We start from the raw sequence: 17,511 nt of genomic DNA, 5'->3' as shown, positions 1-17,511 counted from the left end.
AACATTCTATTTAGCATACGTTTAATGTATTACAACTTGCGATCCGCTTCAAACGCTTCATTTGCGGAAACAATACATCACGAAAGCCCCATGTTATCCAGTAATATAAACTGTTTGTTTGGGATATTTTATTTATATCGAAATGTATTATTCAGATTTCATTCAACGAGTTTCAGCAATGTCGTTTTAAAACATTTATTTTAACACGTGTTATAGGTTTATATTATTCGAAGAAACATGTAGCAAACTCGTACAACCTCAAAACACATCAGATTCAAATGTTATTGAAACGTTTACAACTGGAACTAGAGAGACATGGAATTGTAAAGATATAAAGAGTAATACAGACAAGAGGTTATTATCGATGCATGGTTATTTTCATTACAGCAGATAATTCATCCATCCACAGGAAGGACAGATATTAAATGCATCCAAACCTCAGGAAAATAATTTAAGCAGGAACACAAATTCAATAAAAGCGATCAGCAATTTGAACCGAAGAGACAACCCAAAAATGAAAGCCAGCATGATAAGGTTTTGTGTATCTAATGAGGCACATGATAGGCTGCATTCTGTTATTTCTGAAATAGTTTCTAATGAAAAACATAATAACGGCAATAGTCGAAAATAATCATTGATCATTTTCAATTACGAGTAAATTACCTTTTAATTCACAAAGTTTCTAGCATATGTGTATGGTTGTCTTGGACATTTATGCTTTAAACGTTATTATCGGAAGTAATATTCTTTGAAAAGTATATTGCAGGCCAAGGACAATTGTATCCTTGCTACCAGTCGGTGGGTGGTTATCGACTCGTTCTAATGCTTTCGTTAACAAAGTTTATCACTCACAATAAAGGTTCCAGGTATGTTAAACATTTTCGAATAAGAAAAGAGTTTCAAAAAGGCAAATAAGTGAAGATCATAGACAAGTTTCATGTTTGCCATCAATATCCCATATGGAAATATGCCTTTTTTTGTGATATGAAAGTCGTTGATGATTGTTTTTAATTATGCTCATTATTGTGTCTTGTGATTTGGTTTTCGATGCGAGGACGTTACATTACCTTGGTTTTGTCCTAGATTTAAATGACGGGTGTCGTTGATAAAGCAAAATACGCTTACCCTTCCGGAACACCTGGTCTGATTCACCCTGGATCAGATCTTACCCAGGTGTTATCGAATTTTAATCAAATGATTGTTTTGTTGATGCTTAAGGATTCTCTTTTTTTCCAAACTTTCCGTTGTTACCACATTTTAGAAAATATCAACAGAGTTATGAGAATGAAATATTTTTTTTCTAATAAATGCTACCATTGATTCAAATACGCCGGATTTTCGACCGTTGAGGTACACAGAGCTTTATTACACATTATGTTTAATGATAAAATAGTATTGGACCCACTATAGACTAATTTTATTTAGGTATTCAAAATATTTATCTTTTATTATAACTTGCCACTTTGTTCAAAGGCTTTGTTAATTAACTGAGACTTTTAAAGTGGTATTGGAGTTCTGTTCAGTGCACTGCCAGTTTTTATTATATTTTTGCTTATGTCATAATCAGGAAGTGATTCCGTTTGATATCAAGGCCTCTAGCTATATCTGTATTGCATGGTCAGTGTTTTGTCCTGACGTTTAATACGAGGATTTGCTGTATGGATAGGCTTAAAAAGCTATGATGTTGATAATGGTGGTTATCATTTTACAAAAGATTATACTATGATAGTAGTTGAATTGTATATATATTTGTTTTGCGAATGGACATTTTATATTGCCATTTTTTTTTTTTTTTATCTTTAACGTATTTTGATTCGTTAAACGCTTTAAAGACGATCTGTCAATAGACAAATATTTGTCACTATGACCATTTCGATAGTACTGGACTTTTGTCAATTGTAAGATCAATGACAATTTCGTCGGTTGTTTAGAATGTAATATGTATGTATGTTACACTCGTATGGTTAGATATACAATGTACCTATTTTTACTCGTGATTATAACTCATAAAACATCAATTAGTTGTCATATTTCTGAGATAATTACTGTATTCCGAAATGAGAAAACTATTAATATCCTCAATATGTTTGCAATTTTTTTTACAATAAAATTGCTATATAAGTGCATTTTTATTTAAAAAAAGACATTCTCTTATTTTCATTCAACGATACATAGGTCGATTAAACAGCAAATGAGCTGATCTACTCAAAGTTGTAAGGACTTGGTAAATAAATTATTTTAGACATGTTTTACATCTGTATAAAAATATGAAGAATAATGTTACTATTGTAGATAGTTCCCTGATCAATTCGCCAACATACACCAGTGAATGGAGAACTTTGACAGCACAAAGCGGCGCGAACGGGTCGGAAACCACTTTTACCTACGATCTCAAAGAACTTCCGGTTAAAGTAGATGTGCAGGTTAAGGTCACTGAAAATGGTAATGACTATATATTCACGGGCTTTGGTTCTGCACAACGTGATGACGACACCGACACTTATTACGGCGGAGTGATATATTCTTACAACGAGGCGTTTACACGGGTTCTCCTACCCAGCTTTAACGAGGGATACTCTGGGGCTGTTTTTACCACCAAAGGATCAGCCGCCTACACAGGTAAGAATGCGATATGAGCATACCCATTCCGTAGAAAGGACGTGCAATATAATAAAAGCGTTTATTTGTATATTTATTTTGTATCCTTTTATAGACAAACAATAACATAATTCATAACAAAATGACACGATGGACACTTTTGAATCGATACAGAGGACAACATTGTTGGCGAATGTTGATTAGCCTTCCATGACATGCAATGTAGAAGACGTCTAAGCTTACAGAGAATCGCCGAGCGAATATACACGTTTGTGATATTTATGGTATAGCTAATATCACACTCTGATACACGTTTGTGATATTTATGATATAGCTAATAGCACGATCTGATACACGTATGTGTTATTTATGGTATAGCTAATATCACACTCAGATGCACGTATGTGTTATTTATGGGATAGCTAATATCACACTCTGAGACACGTTTGTGTTATTTATGGTATAGATAATATCACACTCTGATACGCGTTTGTGATATTTATGGTATAGCTAATATAACACTCTGATACACGTATGTGATAATTATGATATAGCTAATATCTCACTCTGGTACACGTATGTGTTATTTATCGTATAGCTAATATCACACTATGATACACGTTTGTGATAATTATGATATAGCTAATATCTCACTCTGGTACACGTATGTGTTATTTATCGTATAGCTAATATCACACTATGATACACGTTTGTGATAATTATGATATAGCTAATATCTCACTCTGGTACACGTATGTGTTATTTAGGGTATAGCTAATATCACACTATGATACACGTTTGTGATAATTATGATATAGCTAATATCCCACTCTGATACACTTTTGTGATAATTATGATATAGCTAATATCCCACTCTGATACACGTTTGTGATAATTATGATATAGCTAATATCTCACTCTGGTACACGTATGTGTTATTTATCGTATAGCTAATATCACACTATGATACACGTTTGTGATAATTATGATATAGCTAATATCACACTCAGATGCACGTATGTGTTATTTATGGGATAGCTAATATCACACTCTGATCCACGTTTGTGATAATTATGATATAGCTAATATCCCACTCTGATACACTTTTGTGATAATTATGATATAGCTAATATCTCACTCTGGTACACGTATGTGTTATTTAGGGTATAGCTAATATCACACTATGATACACGTTTGTGATAATTATGATATAGCTAATATCCCACTCTGATACACGTTTGTGTTATTTATGGTATAGCTCATATCACACTCTGATACACGTATGTGTTCTAATTAAATATAAATTAATATGACCCTCAAACAAATAAGTTTTGAAACTGGTATCACGCTCAGAAATTAACGTGCGCGCATTACATATTCACTTTGTATAGTTAGCAAGATGAAAAAAAAAGAATATATTTGAGGAAGGATCTTTCATCTAATCAGTGAAGTGCAGTCCTTTCAGATATCTATCCCCATTAGCGAAAACACAATTGATCGATACGGTTGACCTCCATTAGCTTAATTCAATCAATAGCTAGTTTAAAAATCCATCGACCAGGAGGTTGTTTAGTGCTTTTTTACAATAAACAGAAGACAAAGAAAATAATGCATTGAACATACAAATCCCAACAAGATCAATCACTATGTAGAAGCAGAGAACGCCACATCGGTCAATCTTCCAAAATATATATTGCATGGTTCACAAGAAACTTTTTTAAATAATTTGTTTTATGGAATAGCTTACGATATCCTTAAACATGTTCTTTGGAATTATCGGTGGATAAGTAGCATCGAATCATTGCAACAGATATATGCCTTAATTTGTACTCCAACAGAAAACTAGGACAGGATATGAATAAAGGGAATATTACATGGAGACAATGTAAAACGTACAAAGAGAATGTGAGTGGGTTAAAGTCCGCTGCCATTGACGAAAGTTGCCGTCTGAATAAAAGTCAATCAAAGTGATGATACAATGTACGTTCTCAAAGTGAGAACCGGGGTACTACTGTTTATGAAACATCCAGGCACACCAATGACAAAACAAAACGACCTTCGTGTCAAAAATGGAAATGACATTATGAGTTGGCGACCATGAAACTTGGTCATTGTCTTCACCAACCTGCAACTAAGGAATCCCCGTGTTGAACGTTTGTCCGTCAGCAGTTGACATTGATCAAGGACATCACGATATGCTTAGCAATGTCTTGAAGCAACATGAAAACACCATTCGCACGGGATGCTCGGATAATAATTTGAATATTTGAAATGCATTGATCGGAGATCGAAATGCGCTTGCGTACGATACAATGACTCGTCTACTTTAAGAGTGTACCACCGACGTGCGTAATATATTTCTTGTAATTTTAAGACAGCATATTGTCGATATATCTTAAAGTAAAATTAAATGCCTTGGCGAGGGTTTTTGTTTCAAGTCCTGATAAACCTTCAAAAATCTCAGATGTGGTCGGGTGGTGCAGTGAATAACGCTCTTGCCTTTCACCAAGGCGGCCAGGGTTCGATTCCCTGATGGGACGTGAAAACGTATGGGGTCACCTGCCCGATCACATTAAAGGGACATCACAGTGAAGCATTTTTTTTTATTTTTTTTTTCAAATACTACATGTACATAAACATATGAAGTGAGACTCCTTATGGAAAATAATGGTCAGATTTGACTGATATATATTCATAAGAATGTAAGAGAGTCTAAGTAAATTGTATGATTTAATTATGTTGCTGAAGTAAACGATATTTTTATTCACATGCAGGATTTAAATATACCAAAATGACGGTTCAGTATGAATAAATGGGATCGCATAACAAAAATACTTCTTAAATGGTAATATTTCAAAAGTTTGTTTTAACACGATGTTAACTTAGAATTTATGCTATGCAACAATTTTTGTCTATAAATCCTCAATTTTCAGATAGAATCGGAATACGCATTGAAAACACGGAAAACAGTCCCTTGTTTACGTTGTAAAAATGGCGCGTGCGGCAGATAACGACGGCTTTTGTTTTCGACAAAAGGAGTTGATTAAAGAAAAGTTATCTCAGAATAAAAGAGGGTCCATTTCAAGAATGCTTTAATCTCTGTAAAGTATTGAAAACAAACATGCAATTATCAACTATCTCAACACGTTCCATATCTGACACATAATCTACATGTACACGAAGTGGTTTTGCCAGAAATGTTTATTGTGTCTGACGACTAATATGACTTACTAATTGTTAATGTATGAATACATGAATATATATAATGCATGGTTTAGAGAAAAGTGGCCAAAGACATTGAGTTGTAATAAAACAATCACAAACCTTTTTTTTCTGCTTGTCAATGCATATATAAACTTTATGAGATAATTTGAAAAAAAATTTTTTTCTCGTGAATAATCCTTTTTACAGAAAGGTTTGTACCGTGGTTTTTACTGTCTCGTTTCAAAACCGTCACATGACATTATTGGCGCTTTTTTAACGGGGTCTTCCCGCACAATTCAAGTAGTCAAACTGGACATTTGGAACGGACTATGAATACGGGGATAGCAAAGTAACATAAGTGGATGTGCATACAACACATACATTCATTAAAAGAATATGGCTCTTCACGTGATGTCCCTTTAAAAAAAAAAAACGCTAACATCTGGGCCAACAAGAGTGATTAATATAAGTTGTTTAAACTTGTTTCATAATTGTTTTAAAATAAATAAAGTTTTATAATAAATCGCAGAGGGCAACAAAACAAGAAAAGTGGCAAACATGATTGTAACCCTAAATTATTGATAAGTTTCTCGATACTTTGGACCATTCATGAAAAGCTCTTTGCACTAAGGTTACTACTTAGATTGCCATTTGCTTCATATCAAGCTGGACCATATTTATATGGGAATGTCAAGCTGGACCATATTTATATGGGAATGTCAAGCTGGACCATATGTATATGGGAATGTCAAGCTGGACCATATTTATATGGGAATGTAAAGCTGGACCATATTTATATGGGAATGTCAAGCTGGACCATATTTATATGGGAATGTAAAGCTGGACCATATTTATATGGGAATATCAAGCTGGACCATATCTATATGGGAATGTCAAGCTGGACCATATTTATATGGGAATGTCAAGCTGGAACATATTTATATGGGAATGTAAAGCTGGAACATATTTATATGGGAATGTAAAGCAAGAGCATATCGAAGGAAGAGTTATTTTAAGGTCATTTACATGTGTATTCAGTTGTGGTAGTTTTTGCTAGTATTTGCAAATCTTTAAATCAATGGGTATAGAATAACTAGACAATGATTGCGGTACTCCAATGTCTGAAGTAAAGGGAAAGGTTAGCTTTGACGGCCATTTGGAGTAGGATAGTACTGCTATTAACGGCACCAATCGAATGTCGTACAATTCTGTACCGGAGAGTCGTGAGTGTTCGTATGGACAGGCTTAAAGAGTCGACTTTGTGATACATCACCGAAATATATTCGGTAGTCTCCGATCTTATTTTCAAATATCATATTTAAGTCTGTTTGCCTCCTTCAGGGAAATTGCTAGCATTAATTAATTAATGTATATTCACTTCGCCTATAATGGCTGCTCTTCGAGATAATTTGATGTGATGTACACTACTCATTGACATTTTGTTGTATAACTACGTCAATGTTTGTAAATGTAGCTTGTTGTTGAATTAAAAGTTACACGAATGTTATCACATAGACGGCTTTCCATCTGACCTGTCTGTCATGTTTTGTGTTAGTAAATTACCTTTTTATACAGTTATTATCCGGAAAAAATCAGACCACGATATGCAAACACAACATGAACCAGCTGCTGCGAGAGTAAGTGTCCCGTCATAAGTATGACGTTAACGGATTATTTCATCTCCTTATTGTATGAACAGCTGCAGTTAATTCCATTACAATCTCACTAACCGTTCTTTTTTTTTCTCTCTCCGTGATCATCTGGTGCCTTTGTTAACGTTATAGGAGGGACAGGGTACACTGGATCCAAGCGAATCGGTGGACGGTACAATACCGTTGACGTCAGAGTTAGAGTGTGGCTGATGTGTGACTTCGGCGATCCAGCTTTCCAGTATGAATGGGTCGATCTAGATCGTGAGTGTACTAATTAGTGTTTTTATACGTATCAGTATTTAACACCAGACGACTTAAAACAGGAATAACAAAGAAGGAAAACATATGTAGAACCTTAATCAAATTTGTCTTTAGAAGTATAGGTTTACATCTTATTTTTATGTTTTAAGAAGGAAAGTAACATATCATCCGTTTTTTGATATTTTGAAAGTAGATGACAGTATATCAACTATCGTTTTAATTAAGAAAACACCCACTACAAAGAAATACAGCACAAACTTGGGACGTACCCCGACCTAGTGACAGTGCAGACACTCTGCGTCGGCTCTTCGCCTTCTATGTACTCGGATGCTCAAGGTAATGTAGCAAATCCTTATCCTGTCCACCTGTTTGCATTATAAAATCTCAATAAAGTTTATTCTATGTAACTTAAGTCCCATACTTTACCTAAGATAACCAAATCTTTAAAATATCCAACATGTATTTTGTTCCATAGTTTAGAACAGTGTCAAACTGAAATGTTGCGGTACTTTCCTATCCGGTTCATCAGGTTCTGGTTATGACGACATTGCACTCGATGACATTGTCTGTTATTTACGTAGTTCTTACGAAATCTTACTCGTATGTCCGATTTTACGGCATTTTCTGTCGTGCATTGCATTCGTGGAAATATTCGATATTTTGCTGTATTCGTAAAATATATATCCTCTTTGTACATGTACAAATGTAGATGACATTGAATTTCTCGGTTATGTTATTTAGGCACGGTATACTATATTCTGTCGTGCATTGCATTCGTGGAAATATTCGATATTTTGCTGCATTCGTAAAATATATATCCTCTTTGTACATGTATAAATGTAGATGACATTGACTTTCACGGTTATGTTATTTAGGCACTGTATACTATGGGACCGGGATAGATCCCTTCGTTAGTATTGGAGGTGTCATATTTGGGTACAATGCCAACGCCATACGCCTCTGGTCACCGAGCAGAAGTACGATGGAGGATACTGGAAAAAACTGTTTGTTCACATGTGTTGCTCCTTTATCGTGAAAATGTCCTTTTTACACGCATATTAAATGTAACGGCAAATGATTTAGTGTATTCAAGATAATATACCTCTCCCTTCTTTCAAAAAAACCCGACCGAAATATAGTGAATACGATTTATGGTAAATATCAATAATATCAAAATGATTTGAAAGCGACAATCGAAGCATTTATCAGATTAGACAAGACCTAACTCATATTTTTTTTATCTGACTTAACTTGATATGTCTGGTTTTAACACTATCCTATAACACAATTGATTTCAGTTGTATTTATCTTGATATAAGGTATGTTTTATTTTTATGCGTAAGCGGCAATTTGTAATAGCTACGACGGTTGGGGAAGTAACGAACACTCTTATTCGGGAAGTGGACGTGTTCGCATACTGATGTGGATATTTCCATCCCCATTCCGGGTGTTCATGACGGCAATGACCATGGCTCAAGGGCAAAACAACACATATGAAGTTGACTTTCTACAGCAGTATAACTCAGGCAACTACCTAATTGTCGTAGATGTAAGCTGTTTATCTTGTCAAGTCACTGAAATTATTATTTGTACCTTTTCTTAGGATAGAAAAGATGAATGCCAAATTTATGGTACACAACATAAGATCTGCATAATCTTATTTTGAATTAGACATTGTTGTTATGTACTTGGTGCCGTTGTGCTCTTGTGACTACTCTTATATCATAGTCTGTAATTTGTTGTGGTAAGGTTACGTTGCTATGTTTTGTCGTTGTTTGGTCTTTTTGTGGCGTGTTTTGTCGATATTACGTAACACTGTGATATCTTTTATCACTATCTTTGGTATATTTTGTTGTTGTTTGTTAGTGTTGCTGTATACTCGGGCGTTGTTAAATATCGACTTTGTCGTTGTAAGTAAGCACTTTGGTAGACCTTGGTGGTGCAAGGTTACGCCGTGCTGTATGTTTTCGATGTAATTCCTCCATGTAGTACTTTTTGTCCTTGTGAACGCTTTGATTTATTTGATCAATGTTAGTAAACGCAGTTGTTAGTGTGGTCATCGCGAGTTTATGATGGGGTATGTTTTGTCGTTGTGTACAAAGTATGTTGGATTATCTTTTCTGCTTGTGTTTGTTAAATAAAATCATCGAAAAAACATTACCAAGACACAAGGTCAAATTCGGAACCAATCGATACGTAAATACAACACAACAACATAAAATGAGAATAATAATGTAAAACAATAATCAATTCATTGACTGTTATTCTTTATTGCAACAAATAATTTAACGAATTTTTACAGGTAACCGTTAACAACGGAAATAACGATGGTTTCCGGTTTGTGGCGGCTGGAAACAGCCAGACAGATGGAACTAAAGGTCAATATGGTGGTATCATCTACGTGTACACAAACGAGACACTTCTGTTGTGGCGACCGTCAGACCTGTACAACGGTAAAATCGTGTTCATTGGAGGTATCTGGGGAGGCGGTATTTACCAACAATCTTCTACCTCTGGCAAAGTCATAATACGTATCTATAATACGTCCGCCACAGGTGAGTTTGGGTCATAAAGGAAATCTGCCCCCGTCCCTTATACATTTTTTTAGAAACAAAAACATTGGTATACCTAATGCCAAAAAATAATGAAAACAAATCAATAACTCAAAAAGGAGTAAGTTCCGACTCGTTTGAAAAACCTGCTAGGAGTTAGTAAATATTTTTGTTTACCAACAAGTGGGTAACACCCTGTCTACTACTTCATTGGTCAACCGTTTAAATATTACGTCGAGTAACAATGCTTTGCGACGTCATCTTCCATTGACGGGATAAATGTTTCCCCAAATGAAATATGTGGTTTTCTAGAAATATAATCTAAACGTTGTGGGAGAAAAATAGTCCCAAAACTTTCTCGTGATGGTTGAATATAATGTTTATCTAACACTCGGTAGTTAATTTTCAAATTGTAAATGACACTCGGTAAATCTCATGTCTCTTAACAATTTGATAATAGACCAACTCGAGTTGGATCAATATGATAACTAACCATCATAATTAAGCAACTCAGATTATAATCATCATAATGCGTCATGATACATAGCTTTTTTGTTCCATTCGAACATCCAGGACAATGATTATAATATGTATTGTTTCTGTTCCATTGGGAAGACAACGGACCATGCGTTCCTGGGATCTGTACACGGCCTGTAGATAGTAACAACGTTAAGTGTTCCTGTCCCAACACACACAGCGGATTATACTGCCAAATATTAGGTAATACCCTTTCCTTATTATTAATTGATATTTTGGAACATCGTAGACAATTTCTGTTTGGAAAATGTTATTTGCATGTTGTCCATTGATCACTTAATCAGTTTATTCACACACATGTAACTTAATAACACAAAACGTAGTATTACATTGTCAAGGTAAATCAAATGAAACAAACATTCTGCAGGTAAAAATTACCGTTGCAATGATTTAAACTAAATTGACATTCAATTTGGGTTGATAAGGAGGATGTACCCAGTAAGACTTATGTATATTCGATTTTGCAGATAATACAACAACAACCCCTCTACAAAATGAGTCAGCACTTACAAATTATACTACATCTTCGACTCAGTTCACTTCGCATACGGAAACCACAGCTCTAACCACTACTAACGCTATACCAAAGGATTTCACTTCTTCAACGATATCAGACATCAAAGCGTTTTCGAGTGCCCTAGTTACAACTTATCTGGGATTGCCTTCTATTTCCTCCTCTGTATCAGGAAGTGAAACTTCAACTGCAACTCCCACCCCAGCAACGCGGCAATGCGATAACCCTACAGCTGTTGCAAATGCCAAAGTGCTGCATAATGGTACATCGAGCGGGTGTGTGGCACTGTATTCCTGTATCGGCGGGTATTTCGTGGCATCGGGGGATATCGAACATTATTGTCTGTTTGGCATATGGCAAGGACAATTACCCGTTTGTTCAGGTACGAAAGTCAACAGGATAATATCGTTGTTGTGAATTAAATACAAATCATCACTGCTATCATAAAAGCGCAAGTAAAAATCGTAAACAATACCCTATTATTTTATGTCATAAATAAAATCGATATAGAGCGTTTAAAGGGTGTTTGAAACCATATACATATATAAATATGTGGGGCAAAGAAGTAATTCCAACAAGGTGGACAAGTTTAGACATATACATCATATTACAAGAAGATAGAATTGATATACTATAATTGAAACTATAGCTATTATATAAAACCAATAGTCCCCTCGGCTAAAGACAGCCGAAGGCAGCAATTAAGCTGAGAGCATCGCGGACAAGGAACGCTGATGTAGAGGACCTATTCTTGCGCAAGATGCACTATCATGTAAAGTGAGTCAACGAGAGATATCAAAAACGTGGAACATGTGCATGTGGAAATCTGGCCCGGTAAATGTGAAAAATCTCCAATTTGCTACGTAATGTCTCATTAGTCGCCTCTCAATACTGCGATAGATCTAACTGTTACAGCAGGGGGTCCACACTTAGTCGCCTCTTTTGGTTTGCAGGAATAAAGCATGTGCCTCTTTTGGTTTGCAGGAATTATGCAAGTAATTATCAAATAGTGCAGGAGGAATAAGTAGATGAAATGGCTAAGATACTGTATACATCTGCAAAATTAATCTGACAACGGCTGTTGGTCACACACACTGACATGAAGCAGCAGGCAGGCGAGATAGCAGACCAACTGTGCAGTAATGCATCATTAGGTCAAATGCCCCCTGGAAGGAAAACGAGCGGATGGCAACCGCCTATCGTTCGTTCATACCTCGAGGGTAGCGGGTTTGTAGATTGGTGATCCAAAACCGTTCTGTCGTACGTCGTCTCGTTTCACCCCATGTAGGGCAATGATCTATGGCAACAACCTGCATGTCTTTCCAACTATGGCTAGGCATATTAAAGTGCCTTGCCACAGGGAAGTCTGGTTTGTTCTGCTTGATAGAGCAGCGGTGGTTGTTGATCCTGACATTGAGCTGTATGCAGGTCTCGCCCACGTACTGTTAATAGCATTTATTGCAAGTAATAAGGTACACCACATTGACTGATGTGCATGTCAGCGTTTGTAGTATGTGATACGCTTTGCCGTTGATTGTACATTGAAATGTATCTGTGGAGCGCATATGTTATATACCGTATACATACATACATATATATATATATATATGTATGTATACGGTATATAACCTTGTGTGTAGTAAATTAAATTACTCTGTTCGCAGTATGTCGTTCTTGACAAAATCCGGAAATCCACTCTTCAATTTTTGGAAGCTTAAAAAATAAGGGGGGTGGGTTTAGGTTTAGGATATAACCATTTTTATATCATACCCTTATTCTCCCTCGCATTTGATATGAACCATCGGGGTCTTCGTAACCTGATATTGTGGTTCTCGAGCTGGTAACGGTAACTTATACAATTTGTCATATAATACAAATGTACCGTACATATGGTATATAACCTTGTTTATAGGAACACTGCTTAGAGTAAATACAATGTAACTCTTTATAATCATAATAAACTAGAACTTTTAGTAGGTCATAACAAAGCGGTTTACAGATTATTATCCGTGGTTATAGGGCCTTAATTGCAACCAGCCAATAGCAACCTCAACTCCCTGGGGAGCATACAGTCGGTGCTGCCATTTCGGCGCTCACAGCTAGCACACGTACTCATTTAAAGCTGAATATACTGGAACAAGTAGAGTAAAGTATCTTGCTCAAAGCCATGACTCGAACCAACAACCCTTTGGTCACGAGCCCGACGCCATACCATTAGACTACCGTGCCTAAAATATTTATACATGATGACCTTGTGCACTGTAAATAATCCTGTATAAAACTCTGTACATTAACATGTATTAATACTTTGTAAACAGTGACTCATCTTTTTTTAATAACAATGTTTACATTATATGTATACAGTAAATTGCCTCGTATTTAATGTTGAGAGTAATGTGCTATGATCTGGCTTAGAACGACATTTGCTTTAATATCGATCTTTTCAATTCGCATTCTAACTAATAGTTTTACCTTTCAAATTATTTTTTTCAGTCTGCACATTATCACATCCGTCGACTTTGACCCCTACGTCGTCCGAGGAACCCCCAAGCTATTCATATAAGATCAGCAGGATACACTACAAGACCACTGCTATGTATAAGCAGACCATAACATGTGCCTACGACCCAAGATCATCCGCTATGTATATAGGGTCCGGAGGCATTCTAATAATATGTCTGTTCGTCCTCCTCCCTGTCATTATTGATATAGTTAATGTTATGCAAACTCGTCATAAAAGACGTCAAACTTGGAGAAAAGGTTCCAAGGAACGAAAACATAGTCAGTGAATATGGTTGTGAATGACAAGTCTAAGGATTTATCTTAAACCAATTTATGATTTTCTGAAGCATATTTTACTCATATCAACAACAGTTACAAAAAGTGGCCGGCTCAGCATGTAGTGCTACATTGTATTTATCATACAAAGATGTTTCATTCACTATTTTTGAGATGCTGCTTTGTAAATATCGTGTGTTGTGCTTAAAATTGTTAATGCTTTGTCAAAATCAATTTTTGAATTTTGATATACCCGATTGTAAATCTTTAAAATGTTTAGAAAAAATGAGAAAAGATGACCCAAGGAAATTCGAAACGTCAATATGGCGTTTCGGAAATATTTCGAAACGGTTGTAAGGACGATTATAAGATATAGATATTAAAAAAAATTGGTAATCTAAATTAATAAGATAGTTCACAGCTTTCAAGATGAAATTCGCTGATGTTTTGCAGATTTTAACTCTATATGATATTTGTCATGTATCAATTCCTTTTTATATATTCTATTTTCTTTTTTTAACTTTTATATCTAAAATGAACACTTTATTTGTTCATATAGAAAATATAGAAAACGGAAATTCAATAGTAATTATTTGTATTGATTTTGATTTTGTATGGTAATATCGTATTGTACACCATTTTGTATGCTTATGTTGTAATGGACACCATTGTGTATGGTGTTATAGTATTGTACATATAATGATTTACAATATATATATATATATCAAAATGATTGCTCAAGTAATTATATTATATAAAAAAAGTGTTCATGTCCCTCGTACATTTGTATGTGAATAACTTCATGAATACAGTTATAGTATCATGTATATATAACTGGGCTTGATCAGTGAATGTCCTATTCTAGTTAGCAATGTCTGTCCTAACAGTTATTATGCTAATTACCCTATACATCGGTGGTGAATGGTCAGCCTGTTTTTCCTGAGACCAACTCAACCCTATATAGCTAGTTCGTCTATAGACGCCCATTATTGGTATTAATTTTATAACGATTTGTATTTTGTATACACTTGTTTGTTCGTAATTCCCTAAACAAACTCTATACTCTGACCATGGTACATGCTAAGTCACTACTGCATTGTCATATGTACCAGTACGTACTGATCCTTATATACATATTAGTTATTGATATTTCAAGATTAATTCAATTGGTTCCTTCATTTAGTTATCTGGCATTATTTTTTAAATATAAGACGTATTACCTTGATACGCTCTTCGATGAACATACACTAGACCCATGGGGAGTATCGCTCTGTTGTTTTGAAATGCCTACCAGATTTGTGTTGAAGTTCAGCGTCATCGTATCATTTTTGTGTAAGTATACTTTTTCTCAACAGGCTACCTTCTGTATATTTTTACAGAAGAATTATTTTGTTTATTGCTTCCGTCTCAGCCTAAATTTATAAAATATTATCCATTTCCTAGTTTGTATTATAAATTGATGCAAATATTCTCTTCGGATTTATCATTACACATGTATAAGTTATGTATTCAAATAAATTATAAATAAACGAAACATAAAACAAAACATCAATTCCTTTTGTTGATACAAACTAGTGTGCACAAGACATTGAAATCTAACTAACAATTATGTTCAAACTTGAAATATTACTGATAAAGTATATATGTTAACCATTTGAAACCATCTCTTAGACTTCATGTATCTAAATAACAATAGACAACATATGTAAGTCATTGCTCAATCTTTGTGGGATTAAGTTATAAGAGGGTAGCTCTCGGGTGCCGAAGGCTATGACGTCACAAGCACGTCACACTCCATCGGCCATCATCGGTTATTTCCAGAAGGATGAAAAATAACCAGAAACTCTTGGAACTGATGTCCGTTGCATTTATCTCATTGTCGGGGCTTCATGACTATTTTATTTCAGTTTTTGCCGCAGGCACTAAAAGTAAAATTGCGAATGTTTTCTAAAGATCCTGTCATCAACCAGGTTTTGTTAATATTTTTACCTGGAAATATCTTAAAAAAGAGCCGCATTAAACCAATAGGTCAACGTTTACATTTTTCTTCAGCTTTTGATTTCAACTTTTTGAGAATATGAAGGAAATAATTAACGTTTTTGAAAGTCTGGTTATAGTCTTTACATTATTTATGTTTGCATCAACACTCATAAAAGAAACAATGGATAGTTCATATATGTCGAAATCTACAATAATTGTTCAGACAACCAAACCGAGTTCAACTCATTTTTTCAGCAACGAAATACTTTTTTTAAAACGCGTTCCGATTTATAACTAGTGATAGACAGACACTGTTTAATTTTATTCAGCATCTGTACCTGTCAAACCTCGGTGACAGTTACAAAATTGGAAAAATATAACGACAATCTCAGTAACATACAGTATCACAATGTTGTTTTTTTTTAGTTTTTTTTTTTAACTAACATCTCTATTCATTTATTTAGACTCATCGTCAAATGTGTATAATAGTTTTTTCCATAGCAATTACCTAATGTTTTCCCCAACTTATCTCAATCATTCTTTTTGTGCCCTGACGGAAACACGCAGAGGATTTAATTCTTAATGTGGGAGGAAGATGGAGTATTCGGAGAAAATCCGCGTTGTCGGAATTGCCTCTTTTTTTCACGGTCAAACGTGTAACACACTAACAGCTTCAAATTATATACATAACAGCCAAGCCGAGCACTCACTACCTACATAATGTACCATATTGCTGTACGATAAGAGTTTATTAAAATATCAATTTGGGCCCGGACGGGTTCGGCCAATGATACCGTGGCAAGTTCGACCCATGTAACACATACAAATTCGTAAAATTGGTGTTAAAATCTTACCTTGTATGCGTCATGACATCATACTTTAGCCGATACCAATGGTGTCCAAACTTACCCTAATGCCTGTCCCAACTTATCCAATGGCGGGGCTCGTTAGGCTATCCGATCTTCCAACAGGGAAAAATGAATAATGTTCAAAAACGGATGTGCGGCCATACTTCCCAGAACGGACTTTGATAAAAATGGACCGAACTTGCCCCGACCTCCCCTATTGTTATGTAGGTCTTGATATCACTAGAGCTTATGTTTTTTTGTTATTCCTCGACTAGCCGACTTTAAATAAAGTTTATCTTATCTCATTCTGAAAGCAGGATTATGAATCAGTAGATATCAGAGATCAACAAAAGCTACGCTCTTTAAGGCTTTGACTTTTCATATCATAGATAATCAAAAGTGGTATTTACGTCTACTTGTTGTCATATCACCGTTTACACATGTATATTCTAAAATCTAAAATACGTTCCATTTCATTTGGGATTTATAGATTCACATTTGATTCGCAATTCTAGAGCCCTTTTAAACACCAGGATTTTCTGGTTTCATAACCAATAAACTACGTTGTATCAATAATGTTCCTCCGT

The 17,511-nt window shown here is 35.1% G+C and overlaps 1 protein-coding gene across 1 annotated transcript; it reads left to right on the top strand.

Annotated features, from left to right (window-relative positions):
• Nucleotides 1–2,267: 2,267 nt before the first annotated feature.
• LOC110460658 lies at nucleotides 2,268–14,107 on the top strand. Its single transcript, XM_021513698.1, has 9 exons — nucleotides 2,268–2,619; nucleotides 7,587–7,715; nucleotides 7,941–8,051; nucleotides 8,591–8,719; nucleotides 9,059–9,264; nucleotides 10,018–10,270; nucleotides 10,883–10,987; nucleotides 11,272–11,700; nucleotides 13,812–14,107. The coding sequence occupies exons 1-9, from the start codon at nucleotides 2,268–2,270 to the stop codon at nucleotides 14,105–14,107; spliced, it is 2,010 nt and encodes a 669-aa protein (XP_021369373.1).
• Nucleotides 14,108–17,511: the final 3,404 nt, after the last annotated feature.

This window comes from Mizuhopecten yessoensis, unplaced genomic scaffold (assembly GCF_002113885.1).
Source record: "Mizuhopecten yessoensis strain PY_sf001 unplaced genomic scaffold, ASM211388v2 scaffold10447, whole genome shotgun sequence".
Classification (NCBI taxonomy): Eukaryota; Metazoa; Mollusca; class Bivalvia; order Pectinida; family Pectinidae; genus Mizuhopecten; species Mizuhopecten yessoensis.
This window is presented reverse-complemented; position numbering and strand designations above follow the sequence as displayed.